A 25,564-nucleotide genomic window follows, 5' to 3' on the forward strand; every position below is an offset into this window, starting at 1 on the left:
ATTATGGAATCACACATATATCTCCTCCATTATGGAATCACACATATATCTCCTCCATTATGGAATCACACATATATCTCCTCCATTAGATCCATAGATTTAGATTTCATAGATCCCTCAAGCCAAGAGAAAAAAGAAGGATGCATGTATATCTAGTGCCCCGTGACAACACCATCTATAGCAGGCCTCTCCACAAAGCTCGTGACGCCACCGAAGAAGGTCACCTCACCTATAGCCATTGGATATAGCAGGCCGACGCATGCGCCTTCTTTACCATTTTTTGCAGTATATCCAATGACTATAGGTGAGATAACCTTCTTCAGCGACGTCACGAGTTTCACCCGGATGCCTTCTGCTATAGATGGTGTTGTCGGGGCCGATATAATTTTTTTCCTGCCATAAATTCACTATGGGAAGGAACGTGAAATGTCTGGCTTGGGGGCCCGCAAAAGATCCCAATCTAAAGGCCCTGCACTAGATGTGGGAGCCATGGTTGATCCACGGCTTTTGAGTGTAATTCTGCAACGCAATTAACTTGATTAACACAATAAGCTTGTTGAATTAAATCGTTCACAGTTATAAATTGTCACGATGAAGTCTAAAAAATGCAGTTTACACTTTTTACGGCATCTTATTTATGTATTGAATGTATAGATGGCCATAAAACCATACTAAAAGCAATATTTATATAGAGAACAAACAGTAACGAGATGGCTTCATTTTGAAAATTAAGAGATGGGGGGTGTATTTTTCTGGAAAAAAAATTACAAAGTGAAACATAAGTGGATCTCGTAAGGGTGGCAAAATGTCTCGTAAGGGGGTATAAATGTCTAGAATGGCAAGAGCCTGAAGTCCGTCTCTGCTAAGAGAGGCCCGGGACGCACAACCACCCCCTTGTAAATACGCAGCCGAATGAAACTTCATCTGAAAAAATGACCAAGTTCTGCGCGAATCATGTAGGCTGGAATAAATTTCGAAGTCGTTAAAATCTTTCTAGTAAAAAGGTAAACTAAACATTTTTTTAACATTTCAGCGCGATAAAAATCAATTAGTCACAAGGAAATGAAAAATCTTTATTGCAACATAGAATTCGGTTTGAAAATGTGGCTCGATTAGTAGAAAAAATCCGTAACTACTAATTATTTTGAATATGTCAATTCATAAAATAATTAGTTTGATTAAAATTTTTTGAGTGTGTGTGAATCGTTGTTATTATTTTACTGTTTCCTCCAGTCACCTTTGTCAAGCTATTTCTACAACCGTCGTTGAAGTTTTCACGTGTAACAGTTTCGATGAAATTTTAAAATAGCTCAAAAATTTTTTGACCGATTGTAGCTATAGAAAGAAAAGTAGACGGGTATTTTTATGTGTGTGTGTGTACGGAATATAATATATTAGCGATTAAAAATTTTGGTGACAATTCGATTTTGAACTTCGCCGATATTTCACGCTTTAGCTCACCATTAAAACCAGATATTTCGATGAAATTCGTGTGTCACTCTCTTATAGGATTTTTTCTATTCTTTTCAAATATGTGCTTAGTTTGCGCGTAGGTCTTTCAGAAATTTCACAAATACTGTTTTTTTTTAAACCTGACACATTTTTTTTCCATAATCTAACGTCCCCCATAACGCGGGTCACTTTCATCCTGTGTATTACACATTACGCGGTCATAGCTGGTATTCGAACCCATCATTACGGTGCCGAAAGTTGAAATGACGGCCCTGCAACCACCAGACGAATCGCGTTACAGTAGTTAAAATAAAATCCGATCATGATTAAACACTGGTAGCAGTTAAGGCACTTTGAGAGGCGGGCGGACTGATCGTCGTCCATCTTGAAGCAGCAAAACCAGTTTTTGTTCAAAATGACACCTAATTATTAAAAAACCAGGATATAGGCAACAGCGATTGGCTATAGCGATAATACTGACGTCAATACTTCACTCAAAAAGATGGTGAAAAGCCAGCTAGGGTTTCAAAGAGCTTTAGAGTGGGAGTAACACGTTGCCCTGACGTCATCGCTTTTGGAACGTATAAAAGCACTACTTCCAGGTATTCGGAACCTGTATATTCAACAACGCGGATAAGGTGGGTGTCATGTTCGAGATGAATATTGATCAATCTAGCGTTAAATTATTCATTTCATATGTTTAATTGCATTTAACAAAATGTCTTTGCATTTAATCTGTCAAGTTATATGCACAATATTCATCCTGCATAATTTATATTTCCATTTACAATTCATGGTTAAATTTGAATTTTTATAGCTAGTACTGATTATACCCAATTTGATTAATATTGATCATACAATGGTAATGAAGTTTGGTATGTAGTCGAAAATCGATAAAAAAATGAATTAGAAAATGCAGTTTTAAAAATTTTTACGATGATGCAACAGAAGACTTTTTCAGTTTGACTCGACGTGGTCCTGAATGGCTCTTTACTTTTTATCAGTGTCACACAAGGACTGATTTTCTTCAATACGAGATTGGATTTGTAGTTTTTGGACGCTAAAAATTTCGACATATTTGTTGTCACAACCTGTAGATGTAATTATGAATTCCAGATCAGTATTTGTATGTTAATTCACGGTCGCAACTCAAAGAACCATAATATTAAAACCTATATTCGAAAGAAAATTCTACCAGCAGTTTTAACATTTACCTAATTTTGCTAAAAATTTAGTTGAAACTAGTCGATTGATAATAGGTTGTGGTTATTTAGAATTTCAGTTGAAACCTAATCTTTTGTACATTCCGTAATTCAATTTTAAAATCAAAAATTTACTTTTTAACGAAATTTCGAAATTTTGCCATGTCGATTATCGGATTTCTAGGCCGCGTTTACACTGGACCGATTGTACACGATACTATCCGCAATGTTACTGTTGTATCGGTGCGTTGTGAACCCGGCCTTATGGTGCAATCTAATCTCGTCTTGTAACTCAGTACAGTGTATTTAAAATAAATTTTTCTTAGGAAGACCGAGGTCAATTGGTGGATCCACCAAATCAAACGTTCAAACAATGTGGTGGTTTCTGGTAGCAACTGTTGCAGTGAATGCAGTAGCATCGCTTGCATCTTCATCCAAATCGATTTTGGCAGAAAATACAACTGAAATTTCTTCGGAAGGTAAGTTGAATACTTTATACAAAGAGTACTTGTGCTATCGTTACCACCTTTTTCCTGTTTGTGCTTCAGTAATACTTACTTATAAATCTTCGTATTTGTTATATTTTTAACATTATGCAACATTCATTGCTTTATAAAATGCAATTTATCAAATTTATGAATCAATGATTGAAATAGATTTTTCATTAACCATTCAATGGTCTATATAATTTCTATTCTCAATGAAGATTAAATATGAAACTTTCTAATATAGAAACGAGTTACCTCCAGGAGGAGTATGACAAAGTCACAGAAGAATATTTGGATGCTTTTATTGCTGCGCAATCACCCCACATAAGGCGGAAACGGGATTTAGGAATTCATTCTAACATGTCCCTTATTTCTGACAATACTGGTGAGTATCCTACGGGTATCTCGAATATTACAAACTGTAATGTATATTGAATTAAATTAATTAATGCATAGACTCTGATGTGTTGATAGTGATGAAACGATATTCTGCGACCAAGAAAAAATATCGTAGATGGATTATCGTTATATAGATGCAGCATTATCACGTGCCGTCAAATTTATGCTGCTGTTGGCATCTTTTCTAAATATGCGTCCCACCAAAAAATGCGCTTTTGAGTATTTTCGCCGAAAAAAGTGACTTGATTAGTTGATTTAAAAAAAAAAAAAATTCAGTTAGATTCATTGCTCCTGTAAAAGGTTTATCGCAATACACTTCGGTTCACCGCAAAAAGTAGCGATACGAAAACACTCACTTCAACACTTTCGGTGATCGGGTGCAGGGGCGTACTCGGGATTGATCATTGGAGGGGGCACATCGGGTTTGGGAAGAGCACAATGAATTTATTAGAGAATTCTGTTATCAACTTTTTCAAAAATCATTTTGATTTAATTAGAACACATTTATGTGATCTTAAATTTTTATCATTTTACAAAAATATTTTAAATTTTTTTATCTTTGGGCGGCACGGGCTTCCCTGTGTCTTTCCCTCCCTACTCTTATCAGGTAATACCGATGTAATTAGTGATGATTGTGACGAGTTTAAAATATTTTGGAGAATATTTCGTGCGAAATGTAAAAAATATCGTTATAGCCGTTTCAAAATCTATCTTTATTGAGGTTTATCGTAGTGAAGGATATCGTTGTATCTAGGACTATGAACGATTCCATACAAGATTTGAAAAAATATTGCATTTGGATTTATCGTTATATCGAGTATCGTTGTAGCGAGGTTTTCACTACTCCAAATGCGTAGAAATTCAAATTGTACCCCTTTTCCCCCCCCCCGGCATGCCATGAAAAGGGGGGGGGGAAGAAACAGCTGCCTGAATGCTGTAATCCAATCCCAATACATATTCCTGGCATGTCGGAAAAGCTAGGTCCGATAAGATTCGTGTACATTCAGAAGACTATCATTTATGCGAAATACAGAATACCTAAATCAGAATTTTTAAATTTTCATTAATGTCATTTTCACGATGAAAATTGTACAACAGGTAGACCGGCACAAGTTGATACAATGGAATGTGAGTTTGTAAATAGGCAGTTACTTCTTATTGGAGGGGGTAATACTCTATAAGCAGTCGCCGATTGACCATGAAAATTAATTATAATGAATATTTCCCTATGAATTTTTTACAATTTTTTTGTACGAAAAACAATTGTATAGACCTTTTTCCGAAGTGGCCCACTGGGCCTAAATTACGTGTCGGATATTTATCTTCGTACATAACAACGTTCAACTAATAAACTGGAGGTTCTCAACCTGGGGTAATCTTGTGGTACTGGAATATGCTGAGGAGCCACAGGTAGGAATCTAGTGGGAGGGAATGATGGATGGTAAAAGGGAACCATATAGAGCTGCGGAAAAATAAATTCCTATTTGAAGAAATATAAAGCTGTCAAATGAAATATGGTGGGAAGCGCGATTGAATTCTAAACCTGTTTAAGATGTAAGATGGCCGTGGTTCTGTAAAGGCATCGTGTCTATGATGTCGGGACATGATGTCGTACTATGGTTTACAAGAGTGCGGTTATAATGAAAAGGTAAGCGGTACGAGAATTGCGACTAGAAAAAAGTGCGTAGGAGTGGACAGGCGACAAATTTTAGGTGGTAACATAACGTTATAAAATTATCGAATTTTAAAGTGGTTGGGGTGGAAAATCGTTTGCCCCGGGCGGCAAAACAAAAACCCTAGTTCCGGCGCTGAAATGGATGAAGAGACGTCCGCGCATAGTAAAAAAAGAATAGAGAAAATGATTGGAAGGGTTCTGAAATGGGGGTAAAGGGTGTGAAGATTCCTCCGCGGAAGAAAAAAAACTAATCAATCTGCAGATAAAACACGAAAATCGGATCTATGTGAAAACAAACGGGATTGTTCGAGTCTCGTACCTCGTTGAGTGGCCTCTGTGTCGCTGCTCGAATATGCGCGGTGTAGAACAAATTTCTTCTCTCACTAGTCGCTATTATGCACTCCCGTGGTCGCTGAACTGTGTTTGGCCCAAGTCGTTACTTCCTGCTAAGTACGACGATTTGCCCCCACACAATATCGCCTTTACTACGTAAGATGGCCCTGCATAGAACCAGGACGAGGGAAGCTCACTGAAGTCTATCCCAGGGGGTCTGGGGACCAGGTGCGGGTCCAGGTTGATAGAGAGGAGCGATCGCCCCCCTGAATCAGCATCTGCTCTAGACGGACCTTCATACAAAATTTTGTTCACTATAAATTTACTGAAAAGTCTCCCTCCTGGATGAGGAGGCCCTAGATAAGGCAGGGGCATAAGGAAAATGGGTTCAAAGGAAGCCATGGACGGAAACGGTTAAGAAACCCTGTACTGTAAGGAAATGGCGTTTTCAAATGTTACTTGGAATGTTACACTATATAAATGGTGGTGGCAGTTTGATACGATCTGGAATCTTATGCGCTAAAAGTAGCCGGCAAGGTAAAAATACCCGATAATTTTTTAAATATTAAAATTCCCCTTGAAAGATAAATTATGCACTATAAATTCACACGCAAAATCTGCAAAATAGATCTAGTCAACTTCAATAACTTTTCTATAACCCATTAATGAAACTTTTTCTGGAAATCTCGTTTGATCACAAATTTGAGTTGAGTAATCGAATAAGAAAATTCACGATTTTTAATAAATACAAATACCACTCCACAACAGGCAAAATGCCCAACGAGATGGCTGAGAAAAAGATGCCCATAAAAATATGGATGTCATATTTCAAAAATACAGCAACCCAATTAAAAACGCAATCACAAATATTATAAACAATATATACACGTGATTGCATAAATTTTATGCCCATAAAGAATACTTATGGTTGTCTTATTCTAAGTATGGGTAGCTTCTCGATTTAGCCCAATATGTTTATCGTATTTCTTTTTAAATGTGTCAATTGTCTTACAATTTACTACCTCCGGGGGTAAGCTATTCCATTTATTAACAACCCTATTAAAAATTCCCTGCGACACCATAACCTTGCCCCTCACCAATCGGTACTGGTGTCCCCTTGTAAAAGCAGTCGATTGGCGGTGTACTAAAAGTTCATGGTTCATCCCATTGAAAATTTTGAACACTTCGATCATATCTCCTCGACACTTGCGTTCATCCAATGTAAACATATTCAAAAAATGAAGTCTCTCTTCATAACTCAAGCCCCGTGTGCCAATAAGGACACGCGTAGCTCTTCTCTGTACCCCTTCAACCAAGTCTGTCTCTCTCTAGGTATGGTATTGAGCTTCTCGAAAAAATTTACTGCCCCATATTTTTTCAAACATATTGCTTATACGTCGTCTTGTTTAGAGCTCTATCGAGTTTTGAATCTAAAATTAAGTGTAGAAATTAATTAAATCTGTCGCTAAACATATTCTGATGTGCTATATTTCAAATATTTGCAGGAGTTTACCGTCTTTCCTCAATCAACCCACTTTATGCCGTTTGCTCACCTGCGGTAAGAATGAAATTTATTGATGTTGGAAACTGGACTTACACTGTGTGTGTCAGATCAGCGATCGGTAATACCAATGCTACAATTTTCCTCGGGTATTTCACGGTATGTAAATTGAGTTCAACTTCTAAGTTCTATTTAGGTACAGTAGGGCCGCCGTATCCACGAATCAAATGGATAGGCATAGCTCAAGCTCGCACATCTTGACCAATACTAAGTTACTGATTTGCGTGAATAGTCTTCTACGATGCGTTTGGACCAAAGATGTCTATAATTATATAACGCTCAAAATATTGGCCCCGGGAGCTCTGGCTGTTTGAGCTTTTCAATAAATTTTGTGAGTTGCCCCACCCAAGATTATTCGTGAATACGGTGCAATGCATCCACTCCACGAGTCCCGTATTTACAGGGTGGCTTTCTAACTCTTTGAGGTATTCGCTTGGTGAAGTTCGCACTTCATAGCCCCTCGCAATGAGGAAGGCTCCTAGAAGTTTGTCCCTCCGCAGTATTTGTATAGCTTATCGGTTCTGCTAAGAAGCCGGGATTCACAGGGCTGCCTCCTATGTCGAGGTGGACTCGACTTAGAACCGCGAAGGGTTAAACCTCCCAATGCGTTCGTGTCAGCAGCTGACCTTGATGTCGTTTATAATTATAATTTACGACCATTAAAATCGCCGCTATTTAAGAATTAATCTGGTGTACGCACTATTGGTGGGAGGGGTGGTACAGGGAAAACTTTCAGGAAGAGAATTAAGAGTTCATAACCAGCAAAAGTATTTTAAATGAAATTTATTAAATCTGCGTAAAGGTTTTATTTTGATATTTTTAGATGTTACTTAGGCCGGTGTTACACTATAAAAGTTTGATAAAAGTCCTATTATAAAACTTGAAAAATGCAGCCAATAAGGTCAACGGTTGCATTTTCTAGAATGTAACCAATAACCTTATTGGTTAGATTTTTCAAGTTTTATAAAATTGATTTTATCAAACTTTTATAGTGTAATACCGGCCTTATAAGGAAACCGTGCGACCTGTTACCTTGTTTACTGAATTAACGGAATTCTGCAAGGTAAACCACTGCTAAAGAATTCTATTCGAGGATGTTACTCCCCGCTATCCATACGTAGGTTTTAACAGCTGGCTGATGCGAAGTTATATATTTAGGAAAAAGTTAACGGGACCGTACATGGACGGTCGGACGAGCTACACACGAGCTCCGAGGAAAGATCGAGGTATTCGTTGCATTTGTAGTCCAGTGCGTTCACCCGGAAAGTGAAAGGATGTGGGTTCGATTCCCCGCAGGGGCAGTTGAGTTTTTCTCTTTCCAAAATATATCTTCGCACCAACCAGCTGTTAAAACCTTCGTAAAGAATTCTAGTTTAAAATTTCCTACTTCTATACACCAATGGAAAAGTTACGAAATTATCGGATGGGACCAGTTCACTCAATTTTAAAGTAATCTACTACGCGAGAATTTCACTTCCATGAGAGTAAGCTCCCCACGAACAATAGGCCAGTGATATTTTTTGAGTGCAATTAGAAATTCCCAACTCAACCTTGTTAACGGGCATCTTTTTTGAATTATGTCGATAGATCTGAATGTATTTTTATTGTCCATGAACAAGCCATCTTCGTCCCAAGGGTGTCTGTTATCGAAAGGTTCTACTGTAGTTCTCGCCCTAGTGAAACCTAAGACTACAGGGCAAACATCGGGGAAACAAAGGACCCCTTGGGCTATGTCGTATATATTTGCTAGCTATTCCTCCACTAATTTCGTCGTTATGAAAAAATGTAGCGGCTTCATAGCATCGAGGTAAGCAAGGCGCTTTCTTGGACTACGTAGATAAAAGGGAAACTTCGATATTTTTTTTTTTATATTATCTATGCTAGAGTTGTGTACTCCTTATGCTGGAACTTTAATACAGCCTCTTCATGTCCAAAAGCGGTCTTTTATTTTTATTTTAAAATTTTAAGCTCAGCTAATTAAAACTACGGAAACAATGGTATCCAAGAATCGCAGAGTAGTTGATGTGAATTAAAACAAATTTTTTTAAATATATTTATAGCAGTTTTAAAAATTATTCGAAGTAGTACTGATAAAACACAATCGTTCTTGTTTCTCATTCCGTCTCAGACTTCCGGTTGGCAACCATTGACAAGTTGGTACCTTCCTGTTAATGAACCTGGTGAAAGTCCCAATGACGTTGCTTTGCTATACGACAACCAAATATTGTATGTACTGGTTGCCGATAGCAAAAATGGTGAGTTATTACTGCATTTCCAAAGAGGACTCGATGTAGTTCATTCGAATATGGTGAGATCAAAATAACTGTTTTCGGATCCTACATTTATAATGAAATTATACTAACGTTATTTTTAAAGGTGAAGGAATACCTCTGGTGAAGTATGACATGCGTTATCATAGAATGTACATGGAACACACGGTGCACAACGAATATCCTACTGCTGTGTCAATATGGGATATGCAAGTAGTTTTGTTCAATTTGAGTGTTTGCAAATGAATGGTTTGAGTAATTTTAAATTTCAAAGGTAATCTTATCGCGTATATATTTCATCGTTCCAGGAAAATAGATGGACGTTTTCACATGGCTGTAGCTAAATCTGCTGGCAATGAAGAAGCTAACGACTTGAGTACGGAAATCTACGTATACCATTGGACAGGTAAAGTTTAGTAAAAACTTTTCCCGCATTTCGCACGATGTAGAGTTAAAAAGCACGAATTAATACAAGAACTTGTAAATTTTTTTGTGTAGACTCCCTTTCCTTATGAATTACTTTCCGCTTAGCTGAAGATAAGTTACTGCAGAACATTTTTAAAATAAGGTATCCTTATTTTAATACATTTTCCACATATAATGTATTTTAACTTCACTCAAATTTGAAAGTAATGTTTTTAGATCATTTTTAGAAAATTCTAGTCAAACTTCTTCAAAGTACGTTTTTATAACTTCACCGTTTCAGTCTATTCATGTTTATTCAGAAATGACTTGATGCTGTGATTTAAAAAGATTTCCTGTTTCTCTAGGAACATATTTTGACAAATACTCGTCAATGCAGGCATTTGACGTGAAAGATATAGAACCTTTCCATATTCACGGAGCCGCGTACTTAGCGATTGCTAATCACCAAGCAGGTAAAGATGACTTCTTTGTGGATTCAGAAATATTCAAGTATAACTTGGACAAAGGCACGTGGATTTCGTACCAAAAAATGAGAACATATGGAGCGATGGACTGGGAATTTTTCACCTTGGGTGATGGAACTGGTGAAGAGTTTTTCCTTGCTGTTGCTAATAAGTATGATGCTCGGAGAGGTATGTGAATAAAATTTGTGGAATGTGTTTTACGGTTTTCCCGAATTTCGCTAAATGGCATAACCTAAAAAAATAAAGATAATTTTCTTTTCTAGTTGATATCAATGTTATATTGCAGCATTATACTAATTATATGGTCAATTCTTATTCCTAGATATATCGGAAACAACATACTCGACAGTCGTATACAAGTTCATGAAGAGTATCTTCGTACCATTTCAATGTTTGGAAACATTGAGTGCTAATTCTGTCACGACGTTCAGCAACGGATCGTTATTTTTACTAGCTGTGGCCAGTGAAGATGGCGTTTACCTATTTCAGTACAATGGCTGGCGCTTTGTTAAAGCTAGTATACAATATACTCAAAGAACATTATCTTTTGGCGTAATATCCTTGGTGTTTCATCGAATAAAACAGATGGATGATGCTTTAATCTTAGGTAATACTCTCGAAGGACTTTTAACATTTTATACACGAATATAATCTCAACGTTAACTTTTAATTTTTGCTTACAGCGGTTTCAAATTCCGAGCCGGTATTTATGAACGAAGCATCGATTTTCGAATTAGGATTCGTATACGAGAACCCTTTGAGAGACTGGCATGGCAGAAGTACAGAATGGTGTTTCAATACCCTTGATAATTTACAACAACCCAGTGCAATGGCTCCACTACAAGATTTAAAGAATATTTTCTTCATAGATCAGAAGGTACCGATTGTTATCGATGGCAGCCTTGGATTTGACAAATCTTTGAGAACGTCGAAGCTGACAACATCGAAGGTAATATCGTAAATCTATACCTTGTAAAACAAAAAGCAGATTTCATTAGAATTCATGCTTGCATTCAACATCCAGTTCAATGTAAGCGAGGATTTCTCTTGATTTTTAACCACTTCACGTACAAGGGTTGACAAGAAATCTAGATTATCCGTGTTTGAAGAATCGGCGATAAATCTGGCAACATTCTACTAACCTAATCGCACCTTAGAAAAAGGGAAAGAAAATGTAAAAGGGAAAGGCCGGGGTTACTTTTAAAAGTTTGATAAAAGATCTTGAGCGCTGTAGCCCAGTAGATAGATACTCGCCTGAATTACCAAAGGATGTTCAGAGGTGTCGCCAGTTCGATACCCGGTTCGTCCTTGTCAGAAAACTTTCCTGGCACGGGTAAAACAAACGGCATTATGGCCGGAAAAAAAATGACTACCGCTGGGAGTCCCTACCTCTCGATGAGTATAAAAAACAAGCCTGCCGTTCAGAATCGGCAATAAATTGTAGGTCTCGGTCTAATTATCCCTCGTTTGCAGAAAATGACTGGTGTGACAAACATAATCAAATGATAAGATCTTTTTACAAAAATTGAAATCAAGCAATTAGCCTATTGGTTACATTCACTCAAATGCAACCGATACGCTTATTGGTTTCCCAAGTTTTATCAATTTTTACAGTGCAATCCCGGCCTTTTTATAGATAAGGTAAATAAGATTAAGGTTGGTTTTTTTTTTTTTTTATAGCCCTCTTTTTCACTCTACGTGTTCTTTTCCTGCTACATGTATAGTAAAAAATGTGTGGGGGGAAAACATCAAGAGTATAGGAGGAGGGGAAAGAAAAAGCAACTTTATACATACGTTGAGATAGGGTTACTATATAAAGCTTCGCGATGGTGAAGAGGAAAGAAAAGTTTGAATTTCTTCCCCACTGATGTTTGGACGTAATATTACGTCCGTGATCGTAAAGAGTTTAAACTTTGAGTGTTGCTTGAACTGATCGTACCATTTATTTAACTTTGCTTTTTAATTGTGAATGTTTGTTTGAATGTAGTTAACGGATAGAAGCACTGGGAACGTTTACAACAGTGGATTCTTAGAAACGTTGCTTCAGCTAAAATCTAGACTAGAAGTAGCAAAACAAAGAATATATCGAATTGGTGATGTCTTCAACAAAGCTGTAACTTTGGACGGGGTGAAAGAAGTGACTGGTAGGTGAAATATCAGTATTTTGCCAATAGCCTTTTGGTTCAACTTACTCCAGCCTAATTTTTATTTTTTTTTTACAGCCGAACTACAGTTTCGGGATGCTCAATTAGTGTGCGACGATGCCAAATGTCAAACTAGTGGCATTTCAACGGTATTCTTGAACGGTGAAGATGTGAGTAATTTGAAAGAAAATATTGTGTTCATGGACGAAGACCAAGTGATAACCATTCCCATTTCAGTTCAAAACATCGAAGCAAGCTCTATACATGTTGGAGGACTGATAAATGGCATTGACATCAATAACGTAGTAACAAAATCTGGAAACCACAATATTACTGCACAGAAAACATTCAAAAATCTAATCGATGCAAATGATATCGAGGTGAGTGGCCTGGTTGACGGTCTAAAATTTTCTCCAGATACATTATTGCTTCGAACTGGTTATCAAAACATCACGGGTCGTATAGTTTTCAATGAAATTGATACGCCATGGATGACAATGGGTCTTCTGAATGGAAGAGATTTGAATGAATTTTTCCAAGATGTTGTCCTAACAAATGGTTATTTCGAAATAACTGGAACGAAGGTTTTTAAAGACATCGCTGCAGTCGATTTGCAGGTATCTCCAGGTTCTACAATAAATGGAATTGATTTGATGGATCTCTGGACTAATGCGATGTGGAAGGATAAGGATCAAACTGTATTTGGTAAGATTTTTAGAATTGATAGTTTTGTATTTACTACGCTTTACAATTTTTCTATACATAAGGTGAATTTATTGAATACATAAGTTTTCGATTCCGGAGATTTTGTTTAACGACACGAAATATGCATGTGCATGATCAATTATCATACGCGAGTATTTGATTTTGAAATTTCTTGTATTTGACTTGTATTTTGAAATTTCAGCCCCAATGACCATTTCTTCAATTCATGTTGAAAACTCCTTGTACGTCGATGGTCCGATAAATGGTTTATACATTCCTTCCCAGGATCTTCTGTTCGTGAATGATAATGCAACTATCATTGCTCCACAATCTATTCAAAATAACGTGTTTATAAGCTATTTGCAAGTAATGAATTCGCTAAATGGAATTAAGGTTGACGAGACAGGTATATTTCTTACTATTTTTCATGATAGTAATTAAAAAATACATGCAAGGTTTTTAAATAGTAAATGAACTTTTTGCATCCTTTTAGGAAATTTAGACATCCTAATGAAATCGGGGTATCAAGTAATCACTGGTATGTATTCACCTGTTCTTAGTCTAGAAACATTTTAGCTTTCACACAATATAAAACTATATATTTTTCAGGACAAAAAACTTTCGACAAGATCTACTTGGATCACCATAGTTTCGTTGGAGGTAAAGTAGATGGCGTTGATCTATCTGAATTGTATCATACATCGCTTCGAAAAAATTCATTGGTCAATACTTCGCGTAAGTACTGTTTCATTATTTTGCTGTACATTTTGTCAATTGCAACCCTAAACAAGCACTAGTAAACATTTCAAATATCTACCTTCAATCATTTTCATCCTAGAGCCATGGGTCTTCAACAATTTGGTGGTGAAAGGCCCAATAATTGTTAGAGGCAGAGTATCTGGTTTTGACGTTGGAGAAATTTACCGGCAGGCTCTAAAACTAAATGATACGGAGTTGTCGTTCGATTCATTCATTTTCGAAGATGTGGTCACGGTGAGTATAACTTGCCACGTAATTTGAAGTGATTATATTGCAGTTTCCGTAAATAAAATCTGCTTTGCATGTGAAGCGTTACGAAAAAGGAATCTCGTGTTAAAGTACTATAAGTATATGTATGCAGTTCTCGCTGAAGTCTACGACAGCATTTGTTTTTGGGTTTAAATGTTTCAGAAATTATTTATGTAGCGCACTAGACGACTACAAATTCGTTCGAACACTTTCAGCTTCAGTTGAGCTTTGTAGGAAAAATATCGATCTTTTAACCCTAGAATGGTACCTAAAACGTCTCTTATAGACGTAATTTTGTATAGGTATCGCAACCATACTCGGTTTTTCAAACCGAGCACAACTCGTCTACTTCACCAAACACCAACTCTGGCTATATTGCAATTTACTGCCATTAGTGAGATGGGTTGGAAGTGAAGGCGCTGTCTATCGGTGGTCGCCTCGAGTTCGTTAGGGAAAATATCTATATCCTCCCTTGGGTTCGATGCACAACTCGTCTATCACCATGGCCAATTTACTACCTAGTGAGTTGTGCCTCATAGTCTGAGCGACAATTTAGTATTTTTCAGGGCTGCCATCTATATTTCAGAAGTGAAGCGAGTTAAGTGTAATGACTGAATATTTGTACTGTTTGTAGGCCTGTTGCTCTCTGTGGCGAGACTTTAACGGGGTGATCGACTCGCATTTGCGCCTCGAAATTGGGAACCACAGAAAATAAACTCCCAGCCGACCACCACTGTGGTGACGGTGGGGCTCGTCCACCACAGCGACCCATAAATTTCTTTAGGTACCATTCTAGGGCAACGCATTTCAAATCGGACGAACGTGCAGACATTGACACTCCGGGAAGGTTTTTTTAGGCTTGGCCACCCTTCCTGAAAAAAAGCTACAGTAAAGTTCGTCTCAAATGATTGCCTTGATAACATGCCTTTTTTAAACAGTGGCATTGGATTGTGTTCTCGATCATCCAGTATTTTTTAGCACGAAGCCAAGCAAACCCCAGAATCGATAATTTATTTCCAACGTAAAGTTCAGGCGGAGCAGCCACAGAAGCCCCGTTCACAGGTACAATAAAGCATCCCGGGAAGTTCCCGATAACGGGGATTTTCGCTACAAACCGTTCACATGACGTTAAGTTTATGCCGGTAATCCCACACCACCTTTCCGGAAGTCACTGGTTACGTAGGTTGAACGGAAGCGATTGATTCAAGATGGTTGACGAAGGAGCTTATAGCAGTTATCGCGGCGGAAAGGATTATGGGAGAGAAGGTCGGTGTCGACCTCCAATCCACCCCAAGAAAGATGGGCTTTTTTATGAGCTTCTCTCCCACCTTTTTCTTCCGAAGAAAAGGGTTTTTTTTCCCTTACGAGGGGAAAATTGTCATGCCGGTAATTATCAGCAAAGCGGCCCCCCAATCTTGCACATGTGAACGGGGCTAGACACTAGCATAAAACGACTGATGTCCCCGATTTTAAGTGAATAGATCGGGAGTTTAACGAAAAAAAATGGCTAAAAACAAAGTAAAATCGGATGAGTTTTTTTTTTTTAATGTAAACTTTTCTAATTGTCAATGAATGTTTGTTTTAAATCTGGCTTATTTGCTTTCCTAGATAAATGAACTGGACAGCGACGATATAAATGGTATTGACGTTACAAGGGATTTGGTCCTGGTTAATAAACCCCAAATGATAACTGGAGTGAAAACGTTTCATGATATCGTGTTGGAACACGACTCGATTGTATTGAATCGCGTGAACAACATTGATCTAACCTTCTTGAATAATACGATTTTAAGATTAGGCAATCAAGTTATAACTCCAAAGAAAACAGTTACTGGCAATCTCAGAGTGAAGCATTTGATAGTAAATGGGTTGTTCAATGGAGTATATTTCAGAGATGTTATGACTGTTGAAAATGAAAATGTCGTCACCGGAACTAAAACGTTCAGGAACGTCACATTTAAAGATCTGGTCGTAGGAAATTTGCAAGTTTTAGGACTGGTAAATGGAATCGACGTCGTTGAAATGATGGGAGATACTCTCACATACGATGGTAAGCTTTTCATTTGAAAACGTCTTAAAACAATACCTAAATTTCTTTCGGGCCGCAAGAAATCGTGGAAAGACTTTTGGAATTCCGAGATGAACTTTAATCCCGTTTCTCTTGCAGTCCGGGCAAACCTAATACGAACTTTTCAGAGTTCAACTTGGAATAATATTCATCTCCTTGATCGTCCAGTAACGTTTCTTTACGGTCTAAAGATTTTTCTGTTATTCATTGGTACACTTCGTACTTTATAGCACCTCTCCCGCAATGAGAAGGGCCCCCTGACGCTTTTGTGTAGCTTATGAATTTCTAAGAAGCTAAATATGTTCACAGGGTTTTTTCTTTGATCGTAAGGTGTTTCAACAGTCAAGTACCGATTTTTACTGATGTTGATTGAACCTCGATATTGGACCGCAAAGATTCAATGACATTGCGATGGTTTCCATATTTCTGGAGGGGAAAGTTGACATTAAAAACATCTTGACATGTAACAGTAATTCACTCATTGCACATGAAGCGACCGTAGTAAGACGACCCAAATGTAGGACACCCCTCCCCCCCCCTTAATCCGGTTTAATTTAGGACATTTTAGCCAAAAAATTGTCCAATGTTATGGATCGACTGGTCAAAAATTATTGCTCAACACTGCTAAAGTTTCCTATCTTATTCACAATTCCCTAAAACTGATACATATTCTTGTTTATTTCTAGGTCAGCAAACTGTAACAGGAACAAAGACTATCAGTGGTGCTTTGAAAATATCTAGTGGATCAAATCTTCAAACTAATTCTTTGAATGGTATTGACTTGAGTGTTCTGTATGATGATACAGTGTGGGTTGATGAGAAACAAGTTATCAGAGGAAAAAAAACTTTTACTTCTGCAGTTGTGTTCAATAATCTTTTGGTGCAAGGATCCATCGACGGCGTTACCGATTGGGACATGAAGCATAATTGGCTTCTTCAGGGTGAAGATCAAGTTATCGAAAGTCAAATTACTTTTACTCAGCCGATTGCAGCTTCAGAAATCTTTGTCAACGGATTAGTCAACGATATAAATATTACTCGTATGGCAAGCACTATCGTGAAAACAGACCAGCCAGCTCTAATTAGAGGACCCGTAGTATTTGAACACGTTATCTCGTTGGGTGACGTTACCTTATCTGGAGAAGTACAAGGTATTGACCTCTCGGAAGAAGTGGTGGACAAAACAAAAGATGCATTAATTACGGGAGTAAAAACTTTTGAAGACGTCATTGTAGGTGATCTTGCACTTAATGGCTTTGTAGATGGAGTTTCCATTCAAGAAATTTGTAGTACAACAGTAATGTTGAACCAACCTCAAACATTAAGTATAGATGTGATTGGTAATGTTACATTTGAAGATGGTACAGTAGTATCTGGTTTAGTATCGGGGGTTGATATTAGAAAGCTATTTGAAGAAGCTGTGAAATCGGATGCCGAGACTTTCGTGAACGGATCGAAGACTTTTGAAAGATTAACAATAGAAGGGGTAAGACATTGGTGAATTAATGTTGCACAAATCATGATAGCTTGTGCACCCGAGAATATTTTTCTCAGCTACAAGTGTATATTGTGCTCAATTATCGGTTCAAATATTTCACGTATTTTTTCTTTTGCAGTCATTAAACATTATTGGAAGGTTTGGTGGCGTAGACATTGGTGATCTAACTAGAAAATACATGAGCCTTTCCCACGACCAAGTGATTTATTCGCCAATGCACTTCGAAGAGCTTCACGTGAACGGTAACTATTTACTGCCGGAAATTGTTAATTACCAAGCTCCATTAACATGAAAACAAACTTTACACACAATTATGATTTGTGAAACATTAATTTCCATCTGCTTTCCTAGGAACTATTTCGGCAACATCCTTGTATACTGATGATCAATTGATTGGCAACATCAATGTTACTGAACTGAGCAGTATAGTTCTCAAAACTATTGGAGAACAAACTGTTGATGCTGGACAAGCTTTCAGTGATGTCATATTTCAAGGTAATTACATGTTTTATAAATTCAGATTTGTGATAAAGATCAATTCGCCAACTCTAATTTATTCTGAATTACGATGTTTCCAGATAACGTTGTCGTTGGCGGTAAAGTCAATGGATTAGAAGTTCCAAATAGTCTCATGCAACGCGACAAAGCAAACTCTATTCTTAGTCCGAAGATATTCGAGCAAGATGTGCTTGTGTTGGGTGAATTGCGAATAGGTGAAGGAAAGACCATTCAGGGAGTCGATCTTCGTGAATGGTACATGAACGCTGTCAAGAAAGATTCGGGGAAATACGAGATTATAGGCAAAAAAACATTCAATGATTTCACAGCAAACGACATAACGTAAGTAAGCACTCTTGATTACTTTATACTATAGACAGTTTGAAAAACACTCTAAATGACATTAGTTATATGCAAATGCGAATATTCGTCTATTGATGTCTCATTAATATTTCAATTCTAAAATTCAGTGTAGATGGCCTGGTAGATGGAATAAAGTTCTCGGAAGACTCGTTGCTTTTGACGTACGGTAATCAAATAATTACAGGACCTAAAGTAATATACGGTGATGCAATCGTTCACGGAAGTTTGAATGTGGCTGGCCTTGTCAACGGTACCGATTTAGACGACATTGCAAGTAATGCTGTGCGCAGAGATCGAAATAACACAATAATAGGCTTAAAAACCTTCAAACAGCCGTTAACGGTGAATGTACTCGAAGCACCATCGATTAACGGTGTGGATATTGGACAGCTCTATAATCAAGTCAACGCAGATCTGGATGTTGAACCTTTGCAGAAGAAAATTGGGATGCTGGATGAAATAATGAAAGAAATGCAAGTCGCCTTCGACAGTAAGTACGACATACAAGCTTTTAACCCTTTTGAATACGAATCAAAAAAATTGCTCCATCTCTACTTTTAAAATGGATAAAATAGGTCACAATTGAGCAATTGGATTTCTTTTTTTTTTATTTTTTTTTTTTATCAAACAGTTTCCAATCCATGAGCTGGAACTGAGTTATGCACGCCATAAGAACGTTGGGGAAAATACCACCTTATTACAAAATAGCAACTCCCAACTCTGCTTATACGCTCTCTACTGTAATTAAATCTGATTCCCATTCAACTCCATACAAAGAGAATCTTTTAACCACTTCACGTACAAGCTTTTGGCAAGAAATTCGGATCCTCTAACGAATCGGCGATAAATCTGGTAATCTTATCCTGAACTAACCGTGCGTAAGGAAAAAGTGTAGTGGGGGGGGGGGGAAGGTAGCTTTAAGTTTTTCAGTCTTTTCACCCTACGTGTTCTCTTACAAGTAGTAGAAATTTACAGTATGTATGCATACTATATATATACACGTATACATTGTCTGGAAAAAAACCGTATAGAAAGAAACTTTTTCGTAGATATAGGGTTACACACTATAAAACTTCGCGATGGTGAAGAGAAAAGAAATCGAAACTTTTTAATTTATTCTACTGGTGTTCAAACGTAATATTACGCCCGTGATAGAGGTTAAACTTTTTTGAACTGGACGTCGATATGTATGTATCCTATCAATGGCGGGGCATATACGTCACGTTAGCAGTCAAAGGGTTAACTTAGACATTTCACCGGTCAAATCTAAAAGTTCATTCCACATACTTTATTAGTAACTCCAAATATGTATTCTTTACATGGATTTTGAGTCATATGTTTAATGAAACTTGAAGTATTTATTTCAGCAAAGATTTTCTTAAATTTATGTAACAGACCAGTGGTTCCCAACCTGTGCTCCACGAAGCCTAGCTCCGTGTGTATTTCGCAGGGCTAAGGGAAATTAAAATGAGTAAATTTAGTAAATAAGACTATAAAAGCGGCTCGGTCATGGATATTCTGCAAAAGGCTTCTCGATTCGAAGTTGGGAACCACAGGCTCTCATTGAATTGCGAAATTGATACATATTTTTATTGACAGATCAAGCCTTGCTGTTCCAATATTACGAACTTTTCCAAGTTTTCGATACTTCTGGTGGTTATAAGTGGCTGTACATTCCAGTTGAAAACAAAGAATACCTTCTACTTTCGGATTTCAATGTTACGCCAAACGGCTGTACAAGTGCTATATTGTACGAGTACGACTCCACTATGGGAAAATTCACACAAACTAGTCAGGTACATTACTTTTTTAAGTTTATGGTGGCATAGTGGTGATACCATTGTCAATTTCTTTAAGCAATTTATTAGTATCCTATTAAGTAAATATCAAATACAGCGAAACCTCGCTACAATGACACTCGATATAACGATAAATCCCTCTAACGATATTTTTCATTTTGTTTGGAATCGCCTAGTGTCGGTCAAACCCCTCTCAATACAATATCCTTTGCTTCGATAAATCCCTCCTAAAGATATTTTTTATTTTGTTAAAAACCGTTTTGAAGTCTATTTTAACTTCGTCACTTTCTCATTCTTCTGAAGGTGTCTAATAACATTGATTATTTTGCACTGAGGGATCACTGAAAAGCTAAATGAAGTTTATTGGTATTGCACTGTCGTGTCTTGCACAGAAAGTAGCAATGCGATAAACTTCCTTACAGGGGCAGTGCATCCAAGTGAATTTTAATAAACTAATAAATTACAATTTGTTTGCATCGAATAAATGCAGAAAAGTTTTCTAGTGGTATTAACAATGCTGATGTAGAAAAGATGACAGCAACCGCATAAATTTGATCACGTAAGGATTTTGCCTCTCGATATAACAATGAATCCCTCTACAATATTTTTTCTTAGTCTGCAGAATAGTTATATCGAGGTTTCACACTGCAAGTCAATCTTATACAAAAATTATTCACAAATGAAACTTGGATGCGTAATTCGAAAGCACAGCTGCAAAATTTGAAATTCATATTTTTGATCATCAGTAGTAAGTCAGTCCTAAGACCGATTCGCCCCCCATGTTGAGCAGCCGCCGCTCATGTCTTGGGCTTTGTTCTTTAGTTGATTATAGCTGCTAGTTGGATATCTTACTTTTCGTTAGTACTTTATGTGTGCCTAGCTTAAATAAGCTCTGCAACCTAACATTTATTGGTTGCATATTCAGGTTTTTCATTTGTTGCTGCCCCCAGGGTCACAACTACGGGAAGCGGGTGCCCCGGGTGCCGGAATAGAGGGCGCAAATTTCACCCTTTAACCTCTCAAATATTACAATAGTGGAGCCAAAATGTGTGCTTGTCCCGGCTAACTAAACATCTAGTGGCGGCCCTGGCTTCCCCAAAACTTCTCTTATCCAAAGGATCGGTTACAACCAAACACTTCGATTGATGACTGGCTTGCCACATCCGATTTTAACTGCAATAGTCAATCTATAGTCTGCTACGATAGCGCGATCGGTTAAGGCATGACGTCAGATACATAGGGACAATCCGGAGAGAAACCAGGTTCGACTCCGACCTGCGCCAGAAAGTGATACTTTTTTGGCCGCTGTGGTGGTCGAGTGGTTATAGTGCGGACTCGTGATGCGAGGATCCGGGTTCGAACCCCACAGTGGTGGTCGGCTGAAGTTGGTTTTCTGTGGTTCCCAACTTCAAGGCGCAAATGCGAGCCGATCTCCCCGTTAAAAAGTCTCGCCACAGAAAGCAACAGTCCTACAACGGTAAATCATTCAACCATAACACTTCACTCATAGTTTGAAAAACTGGGGACAGCACTACACATAACAAGCATTACACAAACAAAAAAAAAACTTTACGTCAGGTTGCACTACACGTACACGCACATTCCCGCATGTACCGATTCGTTGGGGGGTTCCGCGGGGGGGGGGTGCATTTGGGGTGTAGCAGTAGTAGGTAGGGCCTCCAAAAAATGGCTCGGGGATCCATGATGTTCTTAAGTCAGCCACCTCGTTGGGCAATTTGCCTGTTGTGGCGTCGTATTTGTATAAATACGTATCTAATTTTAAGCAATGCAGGCTAAATAACCAAAACCATGAAGCAATACACCTGTCTAAAGATTTGCATATTGTGATGCTGCATTTGCGTTATGTTAGTTTTTTTAGAAAAGTTTTTTTTTTTTTTTTTTATTGAATATAATGAGAATATCTTGTTTATATGGAATTTAATTTCCCCCCCCCCCAAAACGTGTAATCAGATAGTGATAGCAAATTCTTATTTTCAGAGTTTGATCACGTCATCTGCAATAGCTATGAAAATGCTGAACATATGGGGACACACTTTAGTGGTATTAGCCAACAGCAAGCCGAATCTGGAATGCACTAATGGAGCCACAGCTTTGAACTTGAAGGGTATGAGAATCTATGCGTCTCGATATCTTAGCATTAACATTTAGAAAAGTCGTGGTATATTTAACTGTAGCATACGCAGGATTTTCATGGGAGTAACTTCCTGGGGTTTCTTACTGCGCAAATGTACTATAACCTCGGCTAAGGGGGATTTTAACCTAGATTCTACCCCCTCCTCAGAGTACGCCTATGAACTGTACCAGTTTTCCCACTAATGTATAGGTCTCGGAAGTTTTGATTTTGGTTACTCGCACAACTAACTGGATTTTGCTGTTGGACAGTATTTCTGCGTATTTAATAACCATTAATATATTTGCTTTTGAGAATAAATTATTTTCAACATGCTATCTCCTTCAAACTGAAATGGTGGTCAAAATATCCTAAAGCCTTGTGGTTATTAAGTACAGAACTACTGTGCATCAGTTGTCAAAAGCCCATATGACTTGTTACAGAAATCTAAGTTGTTAAACTACGCCTTGAACCACCCAAGATTAATAATGAAACCTATGAGAATTTGGTTGGAGCTAAATGCTGTTATGTTGCGTGACCTCACACTGTTACGACGAATTTGAACGTAACGCTGAAAGGGGGGGGGGGGGTCCAGCATAATGTTAGACTACAACTTTTCGTCGGGCAGTGTATATGTGAATAGGTATATCGACGCAGTAAACTGGCATTTTTATGATTTCACGAATATTAGATCATTAAAATTTTCTGAATTTCTAATCGGTATTTTGAAATAAGTGAATTATTTTTTTTTTATATTCTTCGTTGAATGTGTTTTTAAAATGTTTTGTTTTAAAATGTACTCGTATTATAGTTTGTCTTTCACACCCAATAGCTAAATAATTTGGATATCTTGATCTCTGTACTTAGATTGAAAATTTAATGTTTGTCCATTCTGATGCTTTATACTTCATATTCGGTTTTATAACAATATTGCAATTGCCATCTTTCCACAATTACGTTTGTCGTTTCAGGGGACGCAGATACGGCTAATAATATCTACTTTTTCGATAGAGATAATGGTACATTTTTGCCTTATCAGACACTGGCAACTGGACCAGTGACCGATATAGCAACTTTTGCGGATGGATCTATGGCTTGCATTGTGTTTTTGGAAATTCATAATTCGTACGTGGCTTGCGCTCTTGATACCATCCACGATTTCACTTTACATGAGCATCTACAATCATACGGTGGCTACAAGGTAATTTTTCTTATGAATTTTCTGGTCTAATTTAAGAAAGATTTTTCAAAACGTCTTGCTGTAGGGCCGTAGGTCCTTGTTCACTTACCCAACATGCTTCCATCAGAATTCCAGATTTTTAAGAATATTTTCAGGTTTTTAATGAAGTGACTGCATATTTCATGATTATTAAGGCCTTTTTATCGTTCTTTCATCAAATTTAATTCTATAGGCCACGATCGCAGAAATCGATGGAGACGTCATATTGGTTATAACTAGATTTGATGCTTCGAATACGAACTACGAGCAGTGTGTAGACGTATACCGATGGAATCGTGATGCTAAAGAATTTGGTGATCCAATTCAAATGATAAATATTCGTGCCACGTCTGTACTTCTAATGCCAGTTGACCACGGAAATTCATTCGATATCTTTTTGGCAATATCGGAGGACAAGATTCCGCAAATTGAGAATGATCCCCGACTTTTTATTTACAAGTAAGAATTCCCAAAACTTGGCAAGTATTTTGCTAGTGAAAAATTAAAACCTCAACTTGATAATATACGATATATATTTTTTTTTTCAGATATGATGGAAATCTGTTCTACAAGAATCAAGAAATAAAAGATTACGGTGTTTTGGATTATACCACATTACCATCTGGTGAAGTTGTATTGTTTGTCATGAATATCAAATACGGCAAAATAGAAATTTATCAACATAAAGGAGTATCGGAATTTCAAAAAATTGATACCATCACTTCTGCAGGTGATTTCTTTTAATGCATCTTTGTATTATACAGGGTGGGCAAAAAGTCCGTAGAAACTTCAAAAATGAATAAAACCGGAAAATAACCGAAGTAAAAACGATTTGCAGGGTTTAGCATCGCTAGGTAAATTTTTTTGACAAAAATGAACAGCCGATAGGTGGCGCTGGTACGAGCGACTTGGGTGGAAATATGCAAATGACACGGTTGTGTATGAACTTGCACTCCTAATCCACAATCAGTTCACTGTTGTAGAAGTGTCTCGCTGCAGTTGTGAAGGGGGATCGATATCCACGGTTGGTACAGTGGTTAGAGAGTGAGGGGCCCATAACAGGTCGTGGGTCGAGTTCCACAATCTGTTGGTTTTTCCTTCGCACTAAAAAACGAAGATGGTAATGATCTTAAATTTTATTTCAATAAAATTTAATTTATTTTGAACCGTTGGACAGGTTAAATGTGACTCATTTACATCACCAATCGCCACATGCATTCCGGTTGTGGTGAAACAGTTGATATTTTCAGTTTCGGGGGTAGGGGCCCCTTTAACGGCTGGAGAAAAAGCCGTTTGCGGGCCGTGGGCCCACGCCGGAGTTCGGCCTACAGGTGTATTTATTAATAAAGTAGTCGAAAATAGCGGGCGATAAGTTGCCAAACGCTGCAGCCAGACTCTCTCGCATGCGCGTTCTGACAGCTGAACCTGCACACTGCAGGGAGACACTCGTAACCGTTGTAAACCGCGTATGTGGACCTTGCTGCACTCTGCCGTTGCTCGATTTGCGACTCGCCTGCAATATATTTCCTGTGGTGGTGGTCATATGGAACACACTGCTGTAATAAACGATTTGGAGGCGTATTTATTATTTGCGTATCTTTTCACTTGTGTCAGTATTTGGATATGTTTAAGCTTTTTAAACATTTTTATTTTTCTCTAAAGGTGCCCAATCACTATACACCTTCAAGAGGAATGATCCAGAGGATACCTTGAATCACTATTTGGCATTGGCAGGTTTGCCATGTTCGTTGCCCGATGCTGTGAATGAATATTACAAAGTCAAAATCTTGAAATCAAAAATAAAAGGAAAAACGTCTTTTATCCTGTAAATATTAGTTATCAATAAACCTTTTTAGAAATA

General features: G+C 37.7%; 1 protein-coding gene across 1 annotated transcript; it reads left to right on the plus strand.

Moving 5' to 3' along the window:
• The first annotated feature begins 1,986 nt into the window (after window positions 1-1,986).
• LOC149085244 (uncharacterized) lies at window positions 1,987-25,564 on the plus strand. The gene is made up of 28 exons (XM_089233138.1): window positions 1,987-2,090; window positions 2,981-3,133; window positions 3,387-3,527; window positions 7,055-7,209; window positions 9,239-9,365; window positions 9,487-9,589; window positions 9,689-9,786; window positions 10,151-10,438; window positions 10,593-10,877; window positions 10,954-11,219; window positions 12,258-12,414; window positions 12,493-13,119; window positions 13,322-13,525; window positions 13,613-13,657; window positions 13,729-13,854; window positions 13,958-14,112; window positions 15,736-16,177; window positions 16,882-17,681; window positions 17,812-17,935; window positions 18,045-18,188; window positions 18,272-18,533; window positions 18,662-19,044; window positions 20,154-20,350; window positions 22,352-22,478; window positions 23,456-23,685; window positions 23,897-24,162; window positions 24,252-24,433; window positions 25,366-25,564. The coding sequence occupies exons 2-28, from the start codon at window positions 3,028-3,030 to the stop codon at window positions 25,530-25,532; spliced, it is 6,207 nt and encodes a 2,068-aa protein (XP_089089264.1). The 5' UTR covers window positions 1,987-2,090; window positions 2,981-3,027; the 3' UTR covers window positions 25,533-25,564.

The sequence above is a fragment of the Pholcus phalangioides genome, unplaced genomic scaffold, assembly GCF_987345545.1.
Source record: "Pholcus phalangioides strain wild (caught in Gottingen) unplaced genomic scaffold, Ppha-v1.0 ptg000007l_1, whole genome shotgun sequence".
Taxonomy (NCBI): domain Eukaryota; kingdom Metazoa; phylum Arthropoda; class Arachnida; order Araneae; family Pholcidae; genus Pholcus; species Pholcus phalangioides.